This window comes from Notothenia rossii, assembly GCF_949606895.1.
Source record: "Notothenia rossii genome assembly, chromosome: 11".
NCBI lineage: Eukaryota > Metazoa > Chordata > Actinopteri > Perciformes > Nototheniidae > Notothenia > Notothenia rossii.
The window spans coordinates 45,954,342-45,980,360 of record NC_136910.1 but is presented as its reverse complement, the minus strand read 5'-3'; the positions used below and the strand labels follow the sequence as shown (position 1 = coordinate 45,980,360).

The window sequence follows — 26,019 nt, the reverse complement described above, 5'->3', positions numbered from 1 at the left end:
TTGTATGTATGGTCCCCAGTTATACTGAAATGAAATGATATTTAAAAATGTAACTGTGTGTAACAGAGAGGTTACTAATCATGCTTTTAAGTTAGTGGTATAAGGGTTGCCTAAACTTCTCTGCATAAATACTGCATTCAATAAAAGAAAAAATATATTGTAATTTTGGACATTTACTTTTTAAAGACTAAGGATTGCAAAACAAAACTTTAGTTTTGGGACTGACATGTGGGGTCAGCTGGGGTTTATACAGTAATTAGAGAGGAATCTGCCCGCTGTCACCTCATCACTAGGCAAAGTTCATTCAGGAGTAATTTAATTGAATACTTCATGTCTGAGTTACTCTTGCCCGAGCGGCTTCATTGTATGGCGAGGACATTGGAACACTTTTTAGGTCATGATTTTGTACGCAGTGTTTGGAAGCCAGGACTCCGGACAGTACGTCCTCTTCAGGTCGCGCAACATTTGATGCAGTTTAATTATGAAGATCAGTTCCATTTTTCATCATCTGTAGAATGCAATCCAAAACACATTTAAAGCACTTTTGACACAACCACCATCCAAAAACACATTCACTGCACCATGGAAATTTGCATAAGTTGTTTTATTCATAGTTATTGTCCTCTTTATACTTCTTTTTGAATTGTTTTGTCTTTTGTTAAAGTGGACATCACGTAAAGTCAAGCCTTAAGCCCTTAGCTGAGTTGTTTGCTCACCACCCTCTAAACTGAAAAGAAAGGGTAAGAGGAGGAGTGGAGTCGGGTGTTCCTCCTTCTCTTTCTCTCGCTCTCTCTTTCTCACAGTATCACAACTCAACCTTTATTTTTCATTTGTTTGAACAAAGACTGTACCTTACAGTATATTTACACATCATACTGACTGGCTGTTTGACAATTTTCACTTAGATAATGCAAGGAAGATTGAACTTTCAAGATTTGCTTCTTTGTTTTCATATTTTCTACAGTCTTGTTCTCCTTTGATCCACTCCTCTCATGCTAGCTGTGTAGTGAGATTTTCCTTGACATTAATGTGATTGTAATCACCACTATCATCATCATCATCATGATCATCATCAGTCATCTTTTTCATCATCATCATCATTACATCATATTCACCGTTATTATATTGATATAACTCTTTTCAATAGATTCCTCTCTGACAACTGTACAATCGTACACAGTGTTTGACTTTTATATATATATTTATATATATATATTTGGGAATATATTATTTAAACCTAAGAAAAGAGGAACATAATCCCAAATAAAATATATTAGTATCCCAAAGTAACAAAATCATGCATGTTTTAATGTATTCGTCCATAAAAACAAAACAAAAATGTATGTAATGGATGGGACCTTGTTTTTATTTACAAATTGATCTTGGCACTGTTTTTGTTGTCTCTTGCTGGAAACTGGAATGATCATAAAGAATACTTTTGACTCTACCGAGCATAACACTCTCCTGGTATTATCAGTCAGTGACTTGCTATAAAAGGCAGGTTTTAGAGACATGTTCTTTTTTTTTTTTTTTAAAGCACAAAAAACGATAAAAGAAAGAGGGGGGGAAAGGACAACATTAGAGAGTCGACCAGGGGGCAAACAGAAGTAATGTGTAGAAAACGTATTTCACTTCAGCTTTACACTGTGGCAGTTTCCTTTTTAGGCAGAAACCCTGTGACATCATGTCTACTGACATATATATATTTTTTTTCTCAGAAGTACAGGCTCTCCCCACGTCTCATCAGGTGCACTCACTGGTTACCATTATTAGGGTGAATATCCAAAAGAGAACATTGATTTTGTCAAATTTCTTCTTGTAAAGCAGCATTAATTGACTCTGGCAAATAAAATAAAAGTCACCGAAAAGAACCAGCAGTACAGACCTACTACCTCAGGTTTGGCAGGCAGGTAGGGGTCGCTGTCTAAAGTTTCCAGTGATGCCTTGTCAAACAAGTGCTTGACTGTTGATCCAAAGATCTTGTGTGTGAGCAAACATAAGGATGTGTGTGTGTATATGTGTGTGTGTGTGTGTGTGTGTGTGTGTGTGTGTGTGTGTGTGTGTGTGTGTGTGTGTGTGTGTGTGTGTGTGTGTGTGTGTGTGTGTGTGTGTGTGTGTGTGTGTGTGTGTGTGTGTGTGTGTGTGTGTGTGTGTGTGTGTGTGTGTGTGTGTGTGTGTGTGTGTGTGTGTGTGTGTGTTTCTGGGTGTCTCTGCATACTCATATTCAGTGCAAACACATTGGGTAAAAATCCCATCTTGACCGTGGCCCATCAGCTCTTTTGTTTCAACTGAAACACATTAATCTACAGCATGGTCCAGCCCTGTCCATCTCTACCTCCTCTCCTCTGCAGGTCTCTGTTGCACCTCTTCCAAGAGATAAACTGGCAGGCATGCCTTTTGTTTATCCAGCCTTATGGCGTGCCAACTCCTGCCAAGTTGCCCGCTTTTACCCCCCCGGACACCACAACCACTACCACCACCCCCCCACCCGGCATCAGGTCCTAGCACAGCCCAATGTACTTGAGATTGTTCTGGATGATCACGTCCGTCACAGCGTCAAACACAAACTGGATGTTGCTGGTGTCAGTGGCACAGGTGAAGTGCGAGTAGATCTCCTTGGTCTCCTTGTTGCGGTTGAGGTCCTCAAACTGCCGCTGCACGTAGACGGCCGCCTCCTCATAGGTGTTCTGACCTTTGTAGTCAGGGAAGCACACTGTCAGGGGAATGCGTTTGATCTTCTCTGCCAGCAGGTCCTTCTTGTTGAGGAAGAGGATGAGCGATGTGTTGGTGAACCAGTTGTTGTTGCAGATGGAGTCGAACAGGCGCAAGCTCTCGGCCATGCGGCTCTGTAGGCATGTGGAAAGAAAGAGAAACGGAAAGATCAGGCTACGAGGAATTATTTTCACAGCTTAGATGTTATATTGTCTCTGAAGCAACAACCTAAATCAGCCCACACTATCACACATTTAAACCTCATTTACACAGGCAGGATCATGTAGTGATAAACCATGTTAGCAAGAATTGAGAAAGAAAATGGAGACAAGATAACTGACTGACTGACCAGCAGTACGGCTTCTCTGTTATGTCAACAGAGACTTGAAACTCACACAGATGAAGACATGCATCTGAACTCTCACGTTCTACTCTGTAACAACTTCCTTATTTTTTCCTCGCTATTCTCTTTCTCTAAGTCAATAACTGTGAGATAATCAGTCCTAAAAGATGTGTGTCAGTTTTAGGTTTGCTCATTACAGAACAATCTTGTGAAGAATATGTGCATCAATTGTCATATATAAAATATGTGGATTGGGTGGAGACAAGGACACGGGCTGTTTTTGACAGATATGCTGTTTACACTGAGGACAGACCGCTCTAAGCTTTCCTTCAGTGCACCGTCACTGCTCGGATTCTATGATATTGTTTTCTTCTTCAGCCTTCAGCTTTCATAACACTTAACAAGGCTTATCCAAATGTTGATGCATTTTCATTTATAGCCAGAAGGACCACATTAAGTTTAGCAATATTTTTTCAATAATGAATTATTAAGATATGTTTCACAATTCTGAAATGGAAGTCACTGACGTTGGCCATGTGTTTCAGATAAACGGGCTAATCAGAGGAAACAAGAAGAGTACAGATGAGTCGCAGCAAGACTTTTTTTAGCAAAAACAAAAATAGGAACCATGTGACGCCAGACGCTGTACCAAACTTCAATTGTATTTGTTTTATTCATTAAGCTTTTTAAATCTGAATTATTTCCATTTGATTTGCGGAAGTTTAGGTACAGAAGAAACACCCTTTGTGTATTTGTGCGGGTATAAACGTGTTTGTGTGCATGCATGTGCTTCAGTGTAGTTTGTGCTCATGTGACTTTGAATGTATAAGAGAAAAAAGTGAAAAGGAACGTTGATCAGTTCATGGCAGCTTCTAGCATGTGGCGACTGGCCAGCAGCTTGTGACCAAGAGGCTGTCAGATGGAACTGTTGTTTAAAAGGTTACAGAAACAACATGGTGCTCTGAGCAAATCACAAGATCTGCACAGCATGAAAAAAAATACAGAGGGGAATAGTGGAGGATTAGACAATCATAGTGTGGTCTGAAAGTTAACCCTGATTTTTCAGTGTCGTAAGTGCACTATTTTTGGATAATGATGAAAAGGCAACAGTTATGGGAAAGCAACGTTTTATAATAACCTTGAATGTGGCCAGTTTTTCATTTTGGCTAAAAGCTCTTTTTTGTACTTTGTGTTTTTTTTTTCTAGGTAGTACATGTTGACAAAGTAACCCTTTTATAGTAAATAAATGTGGAAGCGACAAAGGTTAACAAAAACAAACTCTTGAACCACAATAACTGCTAAGGCTATAAACCAAGGCTTTGTTTACAACTTATATAACAATGTGTCTTTAGTCCCTTTCTTCATCCATGTCTTCCTTTCTATTCCCGTTCTCTCACATGCTGTTAAAAACATAAGCTCTCCTTTCTGTAAAAGTATGTTTCCCCGAGGACTAAGAATGCCCCCTAAATATTGTTCAGTGCACAAAGTCATGTCTGGCTGATTGACCTCACTTCTCCTCTTTGCAGGGTGTGGAAATAAGAGAGAGTGGCCGGAGACAGCCAGCTGAGGCCACAGAGGACCTCGACTCCTCACCTGGCCACTGCAGTAGACTTCTTAATGGGGAGCAGGAGGAGGGGGAGAGCAGCGTTCAGGAGCAGTAAGGCATGCAGACCCCCTTAATTTGCTTTCAACACACACACACACACACACACACACACACACACACACACACACACAGACACACACACACACACACACACACACACACACACACACACACACACACACACACACACACACACACACACACACACACACACACACACACACACACACACACACACACACACACACAGACACACACAGAGCTTTCCCCCTCACCTCCTCCTGTCAGGGTAGTCCAGAGGTGCAGGATCTAATTAAGCTCAAGTATTAATAAGGAAGTTCAACCCTGTGTCATTGCTTTGTTTCCCATAAATACAAATCACTTGTGCAGCCACCCCTTGGTAATTCATTAGGCTTCATTTTAAATGTCACAGTCTTACGAGACAGGGTGCTTCTACCAAGATGATTTTCTCTGTCACAATGTTTCCTCTGCTCTACCTGAACATCACTTTCTTCACACTGCTCTGCTTTCCCTCTCTGTGGGCAGCAACACATTGTAAACACATTACAATTGTACGTATTAGTGTCGCGATAGATGCTGATCATAATCAAACTTCTGACTGTAAGCTAAGCACATTTAAATGACGATTTTCTATAATTGTCTGTTTATGTTGATGGTAATTGTTTGCAGGTGAATATGTTAACACAAAATAGTGTTCTTATTTGCTTTAACCTGATTATTTTGTAATGTGTAAGACTGAGTATGATGAGCATTATTCAATATGAGTATATCCATCTATCTATTATATCCATTAACATCCAAATCTAAAAAGATTACAAATATTACATTATGAAGGTGAATATCTGTGAGCCAACTTCAACTTCAGGCATGTTTTGAAGTATGTAAAATATCTTTTTTTTTTTTTTACGTTTTTCACTTTGCAGGGACTTTGACAGTCATTGTCGGACATTGTAGGGCACAAACAATTTCTTCATAATTTCTGAATGGGAACCTTTGTGTGAATGTTTAGCCTGGTAAATTAAATATTGGCAAAACCATGGCCAACATGTTTTTTTTCCACTCTGTCTTTCCTTGAACAATCTCATTCCATTTCTTGGAAAAGCAGTGTTATGTCATAAGAGTAATTCAATTAACTGATAGTAATTCCTTTGATAACCCATTAGGGGGTTAAAATGCTGTTGCTGAGTGAAGAAGGGAATTGCTGGATGCATTTTGAAAGACTAAAGTCTGACAGCTTCCTTTGTGCCTCTGAAAGGACGTGAAGTCACCGATCAGAGGAAATGTCATTTGACATACAATTACATTTCTGCGGCTTGAAAGGGAAAGTGCACATGCACACATTGACATAAAATCCTGAAACCCCAGTAATTCATTTCCAGTCGTCATTTATGTGACAGGTAATTAATTCCTGTTAGACAGCTTTATAAAATAATGATCGCGACAATGGAAATAGAGCAGTGTCTGCCTTTATGTTTGACTAACACAAGCTTAAATACCCGCGAACCTCGCATCGAGGCGTTTCATTTTCACCTCTCACACAATCCACTGCAGTTGCTCAGCCTCAGCCATTGCATAGAAACCTCTACTACACATTCATAATAATGCGCGCAGAAACACAATTCATGTGTGCACGTACACACCTCCTATCTATTCTCTCTAGCGCTGCTGTTTGTTGTACAAACGCTCCCCCCCCCTCCTCTCTCGCCTTCTCATCCTCCCTTCCCTAGTCACAGCTCACTGTCAACAGCGGCAGGATTAGGAGCATTTGACTGGCCTGTTACTATGCAACAGTAACCATGGCAACCGGTTCATTATGAAGACAGGGATGGGACAGGGAAAATGCATCAGGGAATGGGTTGATGGGTAAATGTTGCACTGTAATTATTATGGTGTACTTTCTCTCTTGTGTGAGCTGCTGCATTGAAACTGAATCTGGTCGGACAAAGTTTGTTTTTTCTGCTCGAGTGACATTGAATTTTTGAAGGTTGAGATCACTAAGATGATCTATGATCTTTTCCTCTAAGGAGGAACTTTCAAAGCAGCGTTAGTGTTCAGTGATAACCATACACACAATACATAATGCACATAATGTCTTAAACTCCTAAGTTACAGTTACAAAACCAATTGAAATAGTTAACAAACACTGAGCTTAGTCCTCCTTATGGCATGCAATTGAACTTCTGTATTCCTTATTATGTTGTTTTTCTTTACATAAGACATAATTCATGGAGCATCTGTTCATACATTCTTCTACTGTTGTTCAGTCTGGAATAAGAAATACAAGAATCAGAACTGCACTTGAAATAAGATAGATGAGTCACCTCAGCCCAACAACTCAGTGACTTAGTTTGATCTCAAGGTGTATTTATCACAATAGTAACTGTGAAATACGTTATAGTCTCCACGTCAGGCTTAAGATAACATGGACATGAAGGTGACTTATGAAACGGCTGATATGCTGGGGGAAAATTACCTCAATTTATAACGCAGTTAAAACTAATTAAAATGACAGCTCGTCCTTGTATTGCAGGACTTGGAATTGAACACATTGATAACATTATGGTAATAGAGCCACTATTTAGCAATCAATACATCTTGTACAACAGCTTTACTGCAAATGTATTCAACATTGTCATGTTCTCATGGGAATGTTAATCCAATAAATGTGACATACAGGAAACGCTTTTACAGAGCCTGCTTATATTATCTCTGTGGTTAAATCAAGTTTATGTAGTGTAACCTGTGAAAGATGAATTTCAAGCTAGGTTATATGTTAAGAGAAACCTAGATTATCCTGCAAAATGCTAAGGCGAATATTTGGTGATGTTCTTGTTATTTATCAAAGCATCTGATGCACAGTTTTCTCCTTTCAGTACAAGATTGCAAACATTTCCTTTAGAAATATGTATACATTTTCCCTTCAGTCTGATCTCAATATTCTGCTATTTATTATAATCTTTGATATAGTCAATTGTCAATATCTTTTTGTTTTGGTAGATAGAAATATTTCGACTTGTCTGTCCTTGAATGTTGGTCTAATACTTAATCCCTATGAATTGTATACTCGTTTTATTTTTATGGAATATCATTTTGTCATGAAGTCGTGTAGCATAAGCTGTATTAATTTCCCCATATTAGCGTAGCTTGTAAGTAATATTCTCTCTTTGCACCCTTATCTGGGTCATCTTAATTTACCAGCACATGGATGGTTACAAACTTCATGCCATGAAGTACCTTCTTCACCTCAATCCTAACCGACCCATTTTACAAGAAACCAAATCCGGTTTCACTGCGGTTATTTACCCCATCAACTGATGTATGAAGTGTGTAACCAGAAAGTAAGCACATATACAAACACTCTTGCCTTGTCTATCAATGCACATGCATTGATCATGTAGAGGCCAGACTTATTGTTAGGTAACAGCTGTTCAGCAGTGCTGTCAGCTGACAGCGGTTATGGAAGCAGGCGGCTCCAAGATGCAGGAATTCACAGAGGAGCCTTCTGTGGAAATGGAAGCGCAGCAAGCCAGCAACATAACTGTACTTAATCCAGAAACCTTTAGATAAGGTGTACAGTGTACACTGAATGTGACATTTAGAGGTGCTGTTGCATTAAGCTGTCTGCCTGATCGTCCTGTAGATTTCTGAGGGTGTGGCCTGATTGCCACCATTATGTGATTTTTATGCTAGAACAGCCTTTCTTCCATAACTCTGCATTTGGCTCTTTTATAAATCTTCAGGCCACATAATACAGCAGAGGATTTTAAAATCTCAGCCATGTTATGAGTATGTATGAGTAGTTTTTCACTAATACTTTTACACATCTATTCAGTTGATTTGGTGACTAAAACATGAATAGGCGAGTAGCTCCTCTCGGTAGGTCATGCTTTAAAATCTTCTACCATTCTGCTTTACTTCTGGACATTTCTGCATGATCTACCCGTCCGTTATATACTGAAAATAAATATAATTATACTTGGGGGCATTAAGACACCATCATAACTGTTATAAAACCGCCTAATGAGTAATGTAATTGCATAGTTATATAATAAGGTATAGCCTGCTATTTAAAATGCTTTTTTCATGTTAGTGTTAATTTGTTCTATATGGTTGACATGATGATCATTTTACAGCAGATGTTTGTTGAAGTCATTTATATTAGAATCTGGTTTATTTACCATCAATATGGTATTGAATCTGCACTCATTAATGTGGCATTCAAACACATTTCTTTAAACCAAAAGATTTGCGCTAATTGCTCATAATGCAAAAACTAATAAAACTGTTAAGAAAGTGGAGAGAGACTGGTTGCTCACCGTGGAATAGATCATTAGTATGCCGTTTTGGCAACTGAGCCAGTATCCTCTAAGCAACGTGCACAGGGCAATGGAGTTGGCTGTTTGCCGCTATATGCGTGCTGTCTCTTGTTTAGATCCTCAAATGATAAACATGATTACTTAGCAATATACCCCATCTTCAAAATTCTATGCAATAAAACCATTGCGGAAAGGCTAAACCATTTTTTCAGTCTCATGTTCTCATCTCTAATGTTAACAAGTACAACTAGTCGATGCGACCCAATGTTCTTCAGTGTCACCTCAGTGCAGGGTTAGCTGATGCATGTTGAGTAAAACTCTTAAACACTTAAAATACATCTAAATATAACGGACTTATTTAGCTGAGGTGTAGTGTTGTGAGTCTCTGTGTTAATGCACAAAGAAGAGCTGTTTGTGAAATGGTTCATTGAGTCAGTTAAGGCAACATGTCACAGTTTGGCCCCTAAACATCACAGCCATGAATGGGTATTTTCTTAGTTAACCCTCGTTTAACTAAAAGAAACCCTGTTGGTTTCTTCAAAGGCTACTTTATTTCACTTGTTAAAACACATCCAACTTTAAAAGCAGTCATGAATTCAACCACAACCTAACCATGAAATTGTCAGTATTTGCAAAAAAACGTCTTTATATTCATATCTGCCGCAGGATGACTGCTCTAATTTCAGGATGTCTTTCTTTCTGGTTCGTTTGATCTATTGCCATCTTCTTCCGCTCCTATCTTAGAATATTAGAAGTTGTTTTTTCTTGCACCTGTGAACTCCCATTGCTACTTGGTGCCTTCACAATCTGTTAATTCTCACAGGTACAGCCTCACACTTTATTCTGTGAACTCAATTAACACCATACTGCATTTTCTTCTCAGACTTTATTTTTAACCTATAAAACTAATTGATTTCTTGTTCCAACCCATCTCCGTGCACTCCCTGTTTTATCTGGGCAACCCATGAATTATCAGGCCAGCTCAGTAACAGGAATGACTTTGTGCTCAAGCTATTTTTGAGTGTATGGAAAAAGTGAACTGGAGCCACTTTAAGAAAAAATATGTGATCATGGCTTTGAAGAAATAGTAAATAGCTGACCCCTCATAGTTGGTCTACACTCAAGAAGTAAAATAGTATCTATTGTTGACCTTCCATTATCAAAAAGGCAGTTAAACAAGCAATAACTACCTAACTATTCCAAAACACTCAGATAACAAAGCAGATATTCTATGGATGGCAAATTGTTCAAATTCCACAACCATGAAGGGGAGATAACCAACGGCCTCTCTCATTCAGACAGATTTGAAATAGCTGCACTACCAGAATAAGGCAAAGGGAATGTGTTTCACCTATTTCTCCATTCATGCCTCCAGCCAAATAACTTTGGAAAGGACCATAACATTTTGATAAGGCCTTCCAAATAGTTTATTAAACAAAACTGAATGCACTGAATGCTATTACAGTCAGTGCTAATGTTATTTAGAGTATAATAAAAAGATGAAAAGGGTAAAGAGTGGAAAATAACCTTCTGCAGATAAGTGTTTTGTCTGTTACATTTTCACAGAGAAGCTCTTCAGCACTTTAATGCAGTAAATCCAGTCCATGTAAATCAAAATATACCAAAAGGAGTAGGACATTTGTTTGGGCTTCTGAGGTGAATCTCCTAATTCCTCTCTCCAACAGAAAATATCATTAATGTAACCTCTGATCATTTAGTTTAATGAAACTTTTACATAGCTGTATCCTCTAGCTATAGACCTGAACTAAAGGTACACTTAATGTTGTACTTAGAATTAACTCACATTCTTTGTTCAGGTCTGTTTACAGTAGCTGCTTTAAGTGATAAGCTGTTCACTCGTTTGATGGTTTAATAATCTTACAGTGAACTAATGATTGTGCATTTATTTACATTAAAGTAAAAAAGGAGTGTTAGATGGAAAAGGCAGACCTGATGTACTTCATTACATCCAATATAACACACTCAATTGTGATCTCTTTGCTTCCAAATTAAAAACGTTTAATATAAAAATGTAATATTTGGAGGTTTTGACAACCCCAAACATTTTGCCTTTGATTGTTCATAATTAGCGAAAGGAATATATTGAACCTATTTGTGCACCAGACAGTTCATGCTTTGAAGCAATTACGTGAACTTTGAATATAGATACCAAGATTATTGGTATCTAAGATCATTGCAATGCGTCAGAAGTACTTTCTTGTCTGACTAAAAAAGATTTGATCTTGTCACTTAAATGACCTCAACCCACTGATTAAAATACTGGTTGGATCTGTTCTCACGAAGTGAAACTTAGTCAGAGTTAAGATTGAATACTTTCTTGCTTATTAGGATGATCTATTCAAACTGCTATATTAACAGGGATGTTAATGTGTGCATGTGCACATATGGGTCCTGTAAAACTGATTTTTCTTACCGTCTGGTTGTCCTCGTAAAGTTTGAGGTCATAGCCACTTAGCTCGACACAGAAAATGATTGCAGTCACGCCCTCGAAGCAGTGGATCCACTTCTTTCTCTCTGAACGCTGCCCACCCACATCCACCATCTTGAAGGTAAGCTCCTTGAAGGTGAACTTGTTCTCCACAATGCCGGTGGTCATGTCGCGGGACCGCAGGATGTCCTCGACGGTTGGGATGAACTCGAGTGCAGAGATGCGGTCAAGGTCATTCAGGTAGTATGCAGTGTTGTCCTCTAAGTGGTACTCATTGGATCGCTGAAAGCACTCCTGTACCCCTGAGTCCCCCCACAGACGTTTCATGACCCCCTGCAGCTCTAGAGTGATCTCCCCTTTGCTCTCAGCCGGTCCTGTGAGGGCGAAGAGCTGCACGGCGTCGTAGGCGCGATCAGCATTGTTAAAGTCGATCTTGAGTGTAGTGAGGGCACGGATGATGCGTGTGAGTGAGTCGATGGCATTGTACAAGATTAGGGGCTTGTACTCCTTACAGGCATCCAGGTTGAAGCCTCCACTGTGGATGATCTTCATCTGCTTGACAATGGTGCTCTTGCCCGAGTTGCTGGTGCCCAGCAACAGGAGCTTGATCTCACGCCGCTGCCGCTGACTCTCTGAGCGCAGGTGGCGGTCGATTCGCCGGGAGCGCCGCGCCGCTTCCTTCTCCTCCGAGCTCTGACGGCATCCCATGGTCCTCCACCACGTGGTGAGCACAAAGGAAGTCGTGCTGCTGCTTGATGGGAAAGCAAATTATAACGAAGTGGTGACCTAAAAGGATCTGGTGGACGAGTTGGAGAGGGTTTTCACTAACGCTAAGAACTTGCTGGTGAAGAGGCAGACAAGTCTTCACAACAGCCCAATTTAACACTAGACAGGAAAGTCACCACACAGAAGAGCGGCTCAGGAGGATTTGATTCTTTTTGTTCAGGGGCTGTCTGTAAGTCCTGTGTGGTCAGAACCCAGGCTTTTGGGATGCCCACACAGCGCCTGGCACTGAGGTCGGACTGCCTGCTGAAGCCAACAGAGCTGGGGTGCATAGCAGGGGCTGCCCCTGAGAAACAGCTAGGAAACAGGGCTGGAGAACGTTGAGCGAATAGCACTGGACAGATTGTTAGGGCTCGATGCGTGCGAATTGCAGAACTCCCTTACTCTCCTCCCACATGGCTCTCGTGGTACGTTGCCCTCGTTTGGCTTCAGCAACATCCACCCTCAGTTAGATATAGGTCGGTTTTGCTTAACCTTCCTGATTAAAATCTTTTCAGCTTCTTCTGTGGTGTGATATCTCCCCAGCAACTGAAGTCCAAGTCTGCAACACATAATAAAAAAAGATACATTAATAGCATGTTACACACAAATGAGAGCAGGTTCATCACTTTCCATCACATAATTAACATATTTGCTACAAGAATAGTTCAACCAAATACAATTTGACTTGTAGTGACCTTTGGTGATCCCTTTAACTTGCTGTTTGCCCCTGCTTCCAGTCTTTATGCTATTTGCCTCCTGGCTTTTGCTCCACAGTGAACACACTGCCATTACTTACACCAGCCTACTTATTGCAATTTCATAACAACGCAGAAACAATAGACTGATAAGCAAAGAAAGCATGAACAGTCACATGCATACTGACCTGCTCACCTCAAATTCAACCATTGCCATGCTACTTGTATACAGTGTAAACTGCCACTTGATATTTTTACTCCCAACAGTCACACACCCAAACTCGGTCCCTGTGCAATCCTTTGTTACCATAGACCTTAACTGAAGCAGAACTCCGCTGACCGCACCTACCCATTGAACACAACCGTGCACACACACACAGAATCATTATATACACAACCAAGGTCAAACATTGGCATAGAACCAGGCCGGTAAAAGCACACTCAACTTTTTGAAAAGAAACAGAGCCTATTTCCACTACAGCGCAGCACCTTTGACTGTAATACTTTCAGACCTGATAGGCAAAAAGGTGAAATTATTCAAATATAAAATAACTCACGCCAGCAGGTGCCTCTCAAGCTTTCATACCGCTGTGGAGCCTGTTCTTCTTGCCCAGACATCTGGATTCTGCATTGTGATCCGGGAAAAGGAGTATATCTGGTTTCACTCTACCCCTGCTTAATATATTTGTGTTCAGCAGGCATCACTTTTACGTTAACAGAAACAAAAGCAAATTCCAATAAGCTTCGGGACAAATATTAAAACGAAATACTGCCTGATAGTATTGGATAAATGTAAAGCAAAAGCCCATTTGGAGCCGTGAATTTCTTTGGGATTCTGTGATAAATAGATGCACATTGAAACAGGCTGCATGCTATTGGCCGAGTAACAAATGTGAAGTCATACTGTGGCCTAGTTTTGTTGGCGAAACTATACTCTACAAACCTCTCACAGTAAGCTAGAGAGGAGAGAGAGAGAGCATTTCTCAGAGCTCAGTGAGTGAGGTCCACTCTTCAAATGACAAACAGAGCAGAACAAAGCCATAACAAATCATCACAACACAAACAGAGTGGAGAGCATTGTTTCCTGGCTCCAGGCACCTGACTGCCCCCTCAAAATGCCATAGCCAGCCAAACCGGTTAATGCACATCACTGATTTTGAGAGCCTATGAAACACATTAAAGCTGTGTATGAAGTCTTTTCAATTTGCTATCTCAGAAATATGCAAGCCTTGCATTTCCACCCTTTTTGAAGTCATACCACTAGATAATTGCTAAGGAAGTAGTGTGCCAGCACTGCAAAACAAATCAGTCAATGTTATTATCGCATTACATTTGTATTGATAATATCACCCATTCTATTACACTGCATAGAAGAAAACGTAGTCCTTTGCTGGTATAACAACTAGAGCAGAACACAGTGGGACATAAGTATTCAACTTTAAACCAAAACAATTAACACACGATTGATACTAATTTTGATTTTGAAGCCGCTCTGAATGCATATATGACCATCTCCAATCCATGTAATGGTAACGGAGTCATCATCTTTACTCAAAGGATAACACTTCCAGGCTTACCTCCTCTGGTAATGCCTAAATATCCTCATACATGTCAAACACCTTCCAAGAAATGGCGCTAACAAACAGTTGGCCCTCTTACACAGAAGAAGCGTGTCACTTTAAGAGTAAGAGAGTGGAGGTAGAGGCATGGGGGCCACGGAGATAGGCCAGCATCTCGATGTGTTATGAGGGCTGAGGTAATGTGATAGCCTGGATTAGACTGAGCTCGGTCACGCTTGCCTTTCCTACACAGCTCCTGCTGCTCACGGCCCATCAGCCCTGCCTCCATCACTCTCCCAAGCGCTTACTTCCTATTATGAATTGACTATGTTGCAAATAATTACCATCCCACCCTAATTCAGATGAGTACATGTAGTCACAGTGTGTTTTTGTTGTATAACAGTCTCTCCTTTCCTGCTGTGGTTGATAATTCCATAAGATTGCTGTTAAAATCAGATTACATTAGATTTAGTGGCGATTCTTTTTACAAAGGCACAATTATTGCTCACACAAAATGACAAAAGCAAGCTTATATAAAAAACTAAAATATATATTGTATGTAGTTGCAATGTCTGTATACAAACATCAGGCAGAATGAGCCACTGTGTTTGAATAGTGTAGATATGTATTGTTGTTTAATACCTAATGTTAAGAAAAAACAGGTAGTTGATTGTATTCACACAACCACCCAAAACGTAACATTCAAAAAGGGGAAATGGAAGAGAAACTCGGCAGGCAACTCATCTTTTCGCACGCTGAGCGAGAACATTACCAGGTAAAGTAAATTGTGAAATTCCACTTGGTGTTCCAGGTCAGTACAGCCAGATTCAAAGCACACAAAGAACATTACATACAATTGTATCTCAGCTATTTTAAGAAGAGCAACATAAGCGTGTTGAATCCATTATGTGTTGCTGTGAAATCAATCTCCCCTTGTGCCAGTGAGGACACATGATTTAAATTAAATTAAACATAACCATATAGCATACAGGGAGGCTGTGGCTCAGTGGATAGTGTGCTGGACTTCGGATCAGGGGATAGCAAGTTCGAGTCCCACTGCAGTCAGCTGTCGTTGTGTCCCTGGGCAAGACACTTCACCCCAAATTGCCCCTGTGGGGATTGTCCACAGTACTGAATGTATGTAAGTCGCTTTGGATAAAAGCGTCAAACAAATGACATGTAATGTATGATTTAGGAGGAAGAAGGAAAAAACATGGCATCGTGGTATCATGTGGCACAACTGCTTAATTTGCTCACGTTTGGGGAGATGAAGGAAAGCAAAGGTATTATTTTTATTAAAAGCACATTTTTGCAAAGTTAAAACTAGAATTTAAGGCACAGGTGAGCTTATAATCATCTTGTAATGCTTTATGAATGAGGTGTGCAGGTGTGTGTGTCAGAGCTGTGCTCGGAGGGTATGCATTTCAAGAGGGATCGGATGAGGTGTTCCACTGAGAATAACCCCGCTGTGGAGAGGCAGCAGGGAGAATATGGCTCTTCCCTACATCTTCCAGTCATAAATAACTGTAGTCTTCAGCAGGGGAACAGCACCGGCAAACATGTTTCACATTTATTAAACCAGGTACCGATTTACATCAAAACTAAAGCAAGAAAACTGTCTATTCATCACAGCTAAGCATTCCAAGGACTTTTGAAAAAGCAACCTGGGGAGTGATCAAACAAGAATTCTAGTATATATCATTGTCTGTTGCATTAAACACAATACGAGTCAGCCTATTCCTTTTAATTTTAGGGTTTTAATGCTGGCATGGTGGGCACATAGAGATTATTCCTGCCACCATGATGGTCAGCTCTGAGTTAGATATCAGCCTATGTCCACTTTAAGGGTGTACTTTGTCAAAAATATTTCCAGATCTTCTTCTCCTGTTAGCTTCTGGTTCTACAGAGAATATGATCACTTAATCAGCTAGGTTTTTTTCCGCTGCAACGTGATTTAACTTTGTATCTGTTTACACAGACACTTCATGATTCGTGACCAACAACGTTAGTTTCAGGAACAAAATGCAGCTGAAGCACGGTCTTTATATCATAGGGCAAGAGCCAATGGGGAATTTCCATCACATTAATTTTCCATTACCTGACTGACCAATGGTGAAACTCCATAAACCACATGTCAGTCAGCAGTCAGAGACTTTTACATTAGTAGGGATGACCCTGTTTTGCTGAGGTCAAGAGTATTCTAATTAAGATTATACAGAAAGGCACATGTAGGTCAGTTTAACCGTAACTATTCAGAACAGTAGGGTTATGCAAATGTGACTCTTTGATGACATGCCTTGCATTGTGTAGTAAACATGTTGTTATTAAATTTTAATCTAAAGTGCGATCGTGTCTCTTTCGTACTGATGGATGTTGGCATTGCATACAGACGCTAACCAGCATTAGACACCCTGTAGCAAACTCAAATACAGGACATGCACACAGGAAACAAAGCAGCTCATATGCTTTACAATCAGCTGCTCAAGGCGTATGCTTTCTCACCCAGAGGCGGCTGTTTTAGTGGCGTTCTCCCTGCTTCTGACTAGCTTTCCCCTGGCTGCCTGACAAAAAGAGGTTAAAGACTTAAGGCTGTCTGGTCATTGTCCATATACAGTGTCATAGTTTTACTGGAATGCAGCGGACTGATTCTTACAATAATATCTGAAACCCCAGAGTGAAACAGTAGCTAATCCCCAGATCTGTACTAAATCCTGCTATTGTGTCAAGATTAAGCAGTTAAAGTGAAACTGTGATCAAACCTTTGGGTCATGTCGGGTATTAATGGGCTCTGTGGCGACTGTCAAGAGCAACTATAAACGACCTTTCAGTTCTTGTTTCATTGTCTTTTTTTTCGAAAATAAGTAATTTAATTACTTTAAGGGGTAAAAATCAGCAGATAAAAAATGAATAACAGCCTTGTGGTGTTACTGGAACAAAAAGTTGCCCAGCCGAGCAGAGAAGCTCTCTAAAAGAGACAAGAGGCTCTGATGAAGGGACATTATGAATTTATGTGATGCAACTTAGGCAGTGAATAAGCTTTGCATTAGAGAAAATCTGAGCAGATCAATAGACATGCTTTCCTCAACTACTATTGCCTCCAAGAGCTTATTCAGTCACAACAAGGTCAAAGATAATGTTGGAAGGCTGACAGAAGTATGCAGAGGTCATAGACAAGAATTAGACCAAATGTTCCTTATTGAGTTGAGAGGCAAATTAATACGTATTAAGGCAAACAAGAAAATACAGGAAACGGATATTGGGGTAGACCAATCGTAAAATCTTTAATATGTTCTGAATTGAATTTTACGCATGAGTAAGTCAGCTGACCCTATTTCCTAGTTTGTGTAGATTGTTTGAGGCTGTGTTGGGGTTATTGAGCTACAGCGCTGCATTAGCACGTCTGCTGAAGGCTTACTGAACTATCCAAAGGCCTTAGCCTTCCACTTAAAGAGATGAGAAATTTAAACTCTGGCAGCAACTGTTGACAGTTGAAACAAACACTATCAAAATGTCATCTGCAACTGCAAAAAACGGTAAACAAAAGCACAGCAGACCTTTTTGAAAGAGCAGCATTTAGTTTAATTTTAGAGTGACACCTTCGGAAAAATCAAAAATAATGTTTGAAGAAAGAACTGATTGATCTTAATCAAATAAACGGAATAAATTAAATTAGTATAATTTAAGAGATCAATAAGCCTTTCAAAAAAAGGACACAGACGGGGCCAGGAACTACAAGCAAAAGCAATAAATTAATTATTATAAATATCCTAAAAAAAGAAATACTGGATTTTACTTCTATTCTTCACAACATTTTATTTCACACTCTGGACATGAGGGTTGCACATGACTCAAATCAAGAATTTGAACCTCAAACTCAATTAAGGCCTGGCTTTCAGCGAGTCAGACTTGAAAGAAATCTGTCGGCATGATGGAATATGTAGTGCAGTACATAACGACTTTAGCCACCTAGAGATTTAACGTTTGCTGCCATGTTGGACAGGTCTCCCTTGAAAAAGAGACCGATGATCTCAATGGGACCACCTGGTTAAATAAAGGTTTAATAATTTTTTTTTTAAAACATTGACCTTATAATATATGCACATATTGGTGTTTAGTATTGTATTGTACCACATTAAAAACATGTACCTTTTATAAACTAGTGAGTCACTGTATTTTGATTGGTTGTCTTTGTCAATATTGACCAGTTTGATAGGGTGTGTAGACAAAATTATAAGAGACGGAAATATAATCTTAATTTACAGGGGGCGGGTTTTATTGATAGAGGAAGTATTATAAACCATCCCGTTATTACAGTACATATTTGTGAGATTTCAGTTACAAAAAATAAAAAGGATTTAAAGTGAAGTCTGAATCTGGAAAAAGACAATTATTTTTTAAATAACCATTGTCCAAAAATATTTTACAGACTGCACTATTGACATTAGAGCAATGCAAGCAGTTTTATAACCCAATACTTTTAAATCCTTGTCTCTTGTTGTTGTGTTCTCCGACTTACCCCAACTCCAATCTACTAAGGTCTTCTGCCGCAGAGTAGAGCCCAGAGGAGTCTTAACGCAGCAGTGCCAGAGATACTGGAAAGAGCATTGGAGATGTAACAGGAATGCTCACATCTAGCAGCTCAAACTGTACACCATGGGAGCTTTTGATAAGAGCTGGCTACTTTGGCGATTATAATCTTAATCTGTCAAAATCCTTTTGCCACTCTTAACGTGGGAACCATTTACAGATAAAATAAATGTATAAAAAAGCCTGTTGACCTTTTACTCCTTCCAAAACACCTGAAAATCGCATTACCACACCTTATTTGCTGTATGACTAGATGCTAACTAAGAGCTAATGTGCATGTCAAACTGATTTCTAATGGCGGACCACTGGTTAGCCCTTAGTAACACAACTGATTAGTAATGGCAGCAAACAAGGTGGATGTTTCATTCCAGCTACACAAGCCCAATACTGACTAAAATGTACTAAAACGGCATGTTTTTGAAAGCTGGATTCCTACCTTGCATGTACTGTACATCTTCACTTGACTTGAAGGGCAGAAATCCAGCTCAACAAAACAGTTAATCTTTATAAAGATATTTCTGAGAATCTATATGATCTGCATGGCACCACACTGACTGGCTTTGCTGAATAACGTTGTGGAATCTGGGACAAAATGCAGAAGTCAATTTCATGCTTTAGCAGCAGAATGATGGATCAATATCATCGCCGGGGCCAGTTGCTAACAGATCCTGTATATAACACGACATCATGTGATGCTTTAGAAAATGTATACTGTGTGTCCTGTGTGTGTGGAAAACATGTTGTGCATCTCTTGGTGGAAAGTATTTTTAAAAGTCTTACATATGAGAAGGCCTGCGTCTGTGTGATGAGTCAGATTTGTGGTCGCCACATCCTACCAGAATGATATGAGATATAGGTCAGAGGCACAGTTATCCTCAGCATCATATAACAGTTTGCACCACTTTTTTACAAGATGTAGCATTTGATCCTATAGCCCTGATTTTCTTACCATTAACCAATCTATCATTTCATGTTATCTCATGTTATGGTGTCTGTTCTTAAGAATGGAGTGGGTTAAAATGGACTGGCAGGGGACTTTTCTATTCACGCTGAAAAAAAGGATACATGGTTTATGTTTTCTCAGTGAAGACACATTTAAATTGGCTGTCAAGGAGTCTCAAGAATGAGCCTGTCAGCGAGCGTGTGTCAAGGATTTCACTACAAGAAGACTCCTGGGGGAAGGTGTCTGAAAGCCTTTATTGTCAGATAGCACCTTGGCTTCAAAATAATGTCCTGTGACATTGTATCTAATGGATTGCCCAGGATTCTTGTAACATAAATGTATGTGATTAGTATTGTTAGGGAATCTGACGTGTTTTTCTTAGCTTGAAGCAGTAGAGCTGTTAGACTCAAATTCTTCTGAGGTCAATTCTTCGTACCTTAATGAAAAATACTTTTAAGTGGTTGAAATCATGGCAAACTACCACCCTTCAGTGCACTTCCTTAGAGCTTGTTGGCCTCTTCCAGAATACTTTTATGTTTTGTGTCCTGCATATTTCCTGTATGACCCATAGGCAAAACTTTAAAAAAGAATGGAACTAACTAGGGAAGAAAGTCAAATATCCTGAAAAAAATAAACAAGTGGCACAAAATTGGATCATGCAGCTTTTAAATAAGCTTGTCTGTTTTGCTATTCCCAGTAATGTGAATCTATTTATTCATTAAGAATGTACCAAACCATCAAGGAGTTGAAGCTAAATCCAAAATCAGCTATAACATTTAATTGCTGTTATTTGCCTTAAATTGCTTTATAATATTCAAACCTAGTTATTTGAAAGTCTTAATTTATATCTCACAATTGTCTGTTCCACATGTCTTGTTATCACTTTGTATTATCACTCCTGAAATACTGTCCTAAATGCGGACTTCAGAGAAAGATGCCTGTTTACTGTACACATGTGAGGACACTACTCATTCATTATGGAAAACAATGATGTGCAGTGTTCTCTACTCTACTCCCCCAAAACAGTGGGCTGTTCAGAGGGTGGAGACGGGATGGGGGTGAGGCCTCTGTATGCGAGATGCTTTTCCGTGATAATGCTCCGTTTAACGTTCCTGATCTCAATGGCTGTGTTCCCCCTTCTCCAATCCAGCGGGTCACACTGAGTCACAAGGCCAGCCAGCGATGACAATGGTATGTTTGTGCACAGGCTGAGCTATGGCTGTCTGATGTGAAGGGATAAGATGGCACAAGGTGGACAGTATAGTCTTGTGTGTGTGTTCACTGGTATACACGCATATGTGAGTAAACGTGTCTAAAAGTCTTTAGATATCTGTCTGTTCAGATCTTTTGCTGCTGGTGCATACGGAAATGTTCTGCTTTCAGTAAGTGAGGTCTTCTCTCTCTATAGCATGTATCCGGTAGATCAGAACAATAATTGAGGTTGGTTTTATTAGCAGTCTGATCTTCGTTCAAACACTCCAACTTTATATTCATTTGGGTCATGACAGATAAGATAAACGCTTCCTCCAACAGAAGGAAATTGTGAGTAACGGAGACTTTCAGGCTTGTACAGCCCACAGACATTATCTGCAGATTTGATCACTTGAACAGGAAAATGAGAAACGGCTCATACTGAAGCACATGCAACAGCAGTTAACCCATTCGATCAGCACTGAAAAGTAAATGCTCTCAGGCACAATGATGAAGTAGATGCTAAAAGGAATAATAAGAGTATAATATCTTACATATTGCAGCGAGGCGGTTGCCTCTGCAGAGTCGTTGCAAGATTTATACCAAATGATGAAATCACCGTCCAAAGAAGCCACACCTATATTTGAATGCACTTATGTATAATCTTGCTATATTGCCAAGCCCCTAACAGATGCCAGCCAACCATGCCAGCACAGTTGAACTGTATGTATTATGTAATGTGTGGGGAGGGGAAAGATATGAGAAAATGTCAACTGTTCAAACAGGGAAAGACAATTATACTGCATGTTAAACATTGGAAACCAGAACTGATTTCCCCGCAGGACAACAGCAGTAGACTGTAGAGGTGGCTGACACCACTGACAGGTACTTTTTTTAAAAAGCAGGTCAATGTTGTGCTCATAACTTCAAATGTTTTCTTCAAAAACCTGTAGAAATATCACAGAAGTAATACATGTAGGCCTATATTTAACCAATACACACACAGTATAGACTCTCATCCCTCCCCAGTGGGTAGCAGGCCATACACTCCCTCAGCATCCCCCTCCCTCTCTTCCACCTCCTTGTTGTCATATGACCGCTGTTATGTGTGTGCAATGGAAGACAAAGTTGCTCTGTTAGTCCCCTCTGTGCTGCCCTCTCAGATTTGAGTGCTGTAAGTAAGGCCCTCTCACTCACCGGCATCAAACAGACTGGCCCCTGTATGTGACTAGCAGCAAAGATTAGAACAAGGAGGGGAAAGAGAAAGAGGGATGAATTGAGGTGATGTTATTTCATTTTCCACAGATTTCTTAATCCTTACTCATTCAGTTCCCCGCCCTAAGATTTTGTATTTGATTCAGTGGATAGCTTTCCTCGCTGAAGCTTTTCTTTTAAGTCATTTATTAGTCCTCTCTGCGTCAGTGTTGGCCGGCCGTTTGTGTGGAGATGACATTTTGTCCCAGTACCTGGCAAGGATTTAAAAACCCAAAACAAACCCAAATGCTGAGCCAGCTGAATCTGAGCCCTGTCTGAACTTACAGAGTGACAAAGCAACTGAGAGGTTAGAACTTGACGGACACGTGTTCACTCTAGAGTCATCTCATTGCCTCTGCAGGTTCTATTTTAATGTTAATTCTTACAACCACTTAAGCACATCTCAAAAAAACTTGTGATCATTTGGGTACTCCCTCTCCATGAAATGAGTGACATCTAAGATTAATCATTTTATTAAGTAGGTTGCAGAGGGAACTGCGCTTAGCCCCCTTGGTACTTAACTGTAATAGAACTGAGTTTAATTGTCCAAGTCAGCTCTGTGCTCACCTTAAATGTTTAAGACGGCTGGAAGTGAACCGGACGCGCACGGTGACACTGACTTCCTCAGTGCAAAAGCCGCCACCTCAACAACCTCTGTCGCTTTGAAACCAAGTCTCTCTCGCTGTCCCCTGCCATTATGTCACCCAGTGGAGTGGATGTAGCGAGTAACAAAGGAGGTGGAAGGAGGTCAACTCAGCATAGGTTGTGTCACACCATTTCTCTTGTTTCAATATGCAGAACGGTTGCTCGAGTGGCAACAAACTGTATTGCCGTTGAAACTAAAAAGGACAAAACACTTTGATGATGTTGGCAGAGGCTTTATGCTTAATTTATGTGATGTGTCTTCAACCGGTTTAAGAATTCATGTTGAGGTTGGCTTAACAAAAGCCCTTTATCAGGGCATTTCTATTTACTTTTTTTAATATGTTAAAACATTCTCAATAAGGGTATGATGACATTTGTGTGTGTGTGTGTGTGTGTGTGTGTGTGTGTGTGTGTGTGTGTGTGTGTGTGTGTGTGTGTGTGTGTGTGTGTGTGTGTGTGTGTGTGTGTGTGTGTGTGTGTGTGTGTGTGTGTGCATGTTTGTGTATGAAACCTAGTGAGGACCCATTATGTAAGCATGTGATTAACCTTTAAATTTGGTGCTGGACCTCGTCATCCATCATTTTGAAGCCAAGGTCATCATTGACCTGACATTATTTAACAGGTCACAGAGGAAAACATTTAATGAAATGATTAGGGTTCATTAGAGCTTTGGTCATAGTGGATGTCATCTTGGTTCGTCATCAAGTAACTGAGACTTTAGTAAAAAAAATCATCAAAGATAATGAATTGTGGGCACCGTTGTCGACACACTGTTTGCATGCAAGACATTTGATGCCGTGCACGCAGTTCTGATTCTGGGTGTGATATTACAGGCCACTGTTTTTTTTTCCTTCCCGCTGACATCTTCTCTTGAGATGGCATCATGGAGAATTGAGTATGTGCACATTGTTAACCATCCTAAATCCCAACTCTTTGAAGTTTTAATGAAACCAATACTGCACTGACCAGTTGACTGCGCTTTGAGTCATTTAAACTTCAGAAACACATGATGTTGATGCATTTGATTTATCTAGTAATATAAGATCGGAAAAGAAATAAAGCATGATTGAGATGCATTTTAGCCAACACACATCCTGAAAAAACGTAGTTCGTACGCTCCAAAAACTGCTTTGCTGAATTCCAAATTATGAAAACATTTCAATGTAACTCTCAGCTGCCATAGGGCTTATTTCAATCTGTTAGCATTGCACTGTGACAGCGATCAATATTACTATCCAGTTTTCCCCATAAACCCCATCAGGCAACATTACACAGGTTCAGCAGAAGTATCAATCTAATGCTTCATGATCCATGTTTGTGTGAGTAGTGCTCAAGAGATAAAGGCACGGTGGAATTTATCCATCATCTTTGCCTGTGATCCAAAGATGTCTTGAGGCCTCGATGTGAGTTGCTGCCGGAGGAACTATCACATCCTGCATTCTTTCTGTGTCACATCGCTACCACCGTGAAATCATCACGGCCGCTCTTTCATCCAATCTGTTCCATATCTTCTCTTTCCACTCTCTCTTGCTCTCTGCTGCATCAACCTCCGCCCATCTGCCTCCCTACTGTTAAACCCCCCAGCCCCTCGACCCCTCCCTGCACTGGTTCTCTCTCTTTTCTTTTTCTCTCTCAAGCATGTAGCACAACACATACATACAGTACGCACAAATACACATGCTCTTCTGGGGGTGCACAACCGAGCCCAAGCCCCCATTAAAAAAAATAAAAAAACACTGGAAGGCTTTAAAAATTGGAAAGATTGGGAAGGATGTTGAAGCAGAAAATGTCACAAATCATCTTGTTTTGCGTGCTGAGTAATGAACACGGTCTGTTCCCTCCCTCTCACCGTTAAGACTTACATTCATAGACCGTCTCAGAAAACCAAATACATTTCAGCTCGAGGTTATTAACCAAATTCGATGTACATTTTCCCCCAAAAAAACAGCAGACATAAATCTTCACTGTCAAATGTCAGTGCCAGCGAGCTCAGTGGGATTTGTACACCTCCCACTGCACATTCACGTAAAGCCAGTTGTAAGTACTGAACACCTGATAGTGTGCGTATACTCTCTCACTTCTCCTCTTTCCATTTCATAGCTCATGGCCTGGACAGAGCACAGACACGTACATGCAAACACACACACACACACACGCACACACACACACACGCACGCACTCATCTTTGATGCATCCTTCACTTGTCCTACATACAGTAATTACACATACTAAGCACTGCGTTGAGATAAAAGCATCCTATAAGTATTAAGGATGCTCTGGGGAGATGAGTCAAATTGCAAGCATAAGATAGCAGCGTCTGTTGGCACAGAGCTAGCAGGGTGGAGGAGGGGACTGGACAGCCTTCCTTGGTGCCATCTCTGAACATCACCTTCCCCATTTTATCAGGAAAACACACTCGCCCTCCACAGAATAGCTGTAATTATAAAGCGTCTCGCTCCTCCTCTGTGTCCAAACCAGTGATTACAAAAAAGCTTTGTGTCTGTGTGAGAGTAGTCAGGCTTACCGTGTTCACAAGGCAGCATCCATTTACAAAGGATACTGCAGACAAGCCCTTGCAGGGAGAGAAAGGCTCTGTGCAATCCACCTTTAGTCCTGCTGTTTCATCTTCATATCTTCCTCATATTCAAACACACTCACTTACATTTCTCCTCTATCTCTCTCTGTCTCCCCTCTATTTCTGTCTTATTAACGTCTGCTGCGTTCTATATCCTCTCTTGTTTGCTCCAAGGCAGTTGAGACACTGCAGCGATGGGGGTGGAGGGCGTGTATATATGTGTGCGTGTGTTTGAGTGTGTCAGAGACAGAGAGGCAGAGCGAGGGAGTGGAGGACAGAAATGGAGGGAGGAGTCAGCAGGGATAGAGAGAGAAGGGGGAAATGGTCAGGATTAAATCATGAGAGTAACAGAGAGAGA

General features: G+C 40.4%; 1 protein-coding gene across 1 annotated transcript; it reads right to left on the bottom strand.

The window, feature by feature from the left end:
• Window positions 1-585: 585 nt before the first annotated feature.
• gnaz (guanine nucleotide binding protein (G protein), alpha z polypeptide) lies at window positions 586-25,880 on the bottom strand. Its single transcript, XM_079659851.1, has 3 exons — window positions 25,611-25,880; window positions 11,433-12,771; window positions 586-2,846 (listed from the first exon to the last, which is right to left on the bottom strand). The coding sequence occupies exons 2-3, from the start codon at window positions 12,153-12,155 to the stop codon at window positions 2,502-2,504; spliced, it is 1,068 nt and encodes a 355-aa protein (XP_079515977.1). The 5' UTR covers window positions 12,156-12,771; window positions 25,611-25,880; the 3' UTR covers window positions 586-2,501.
• Window positions 25,881-26,019: the final 139 nt, after the last annotated feature.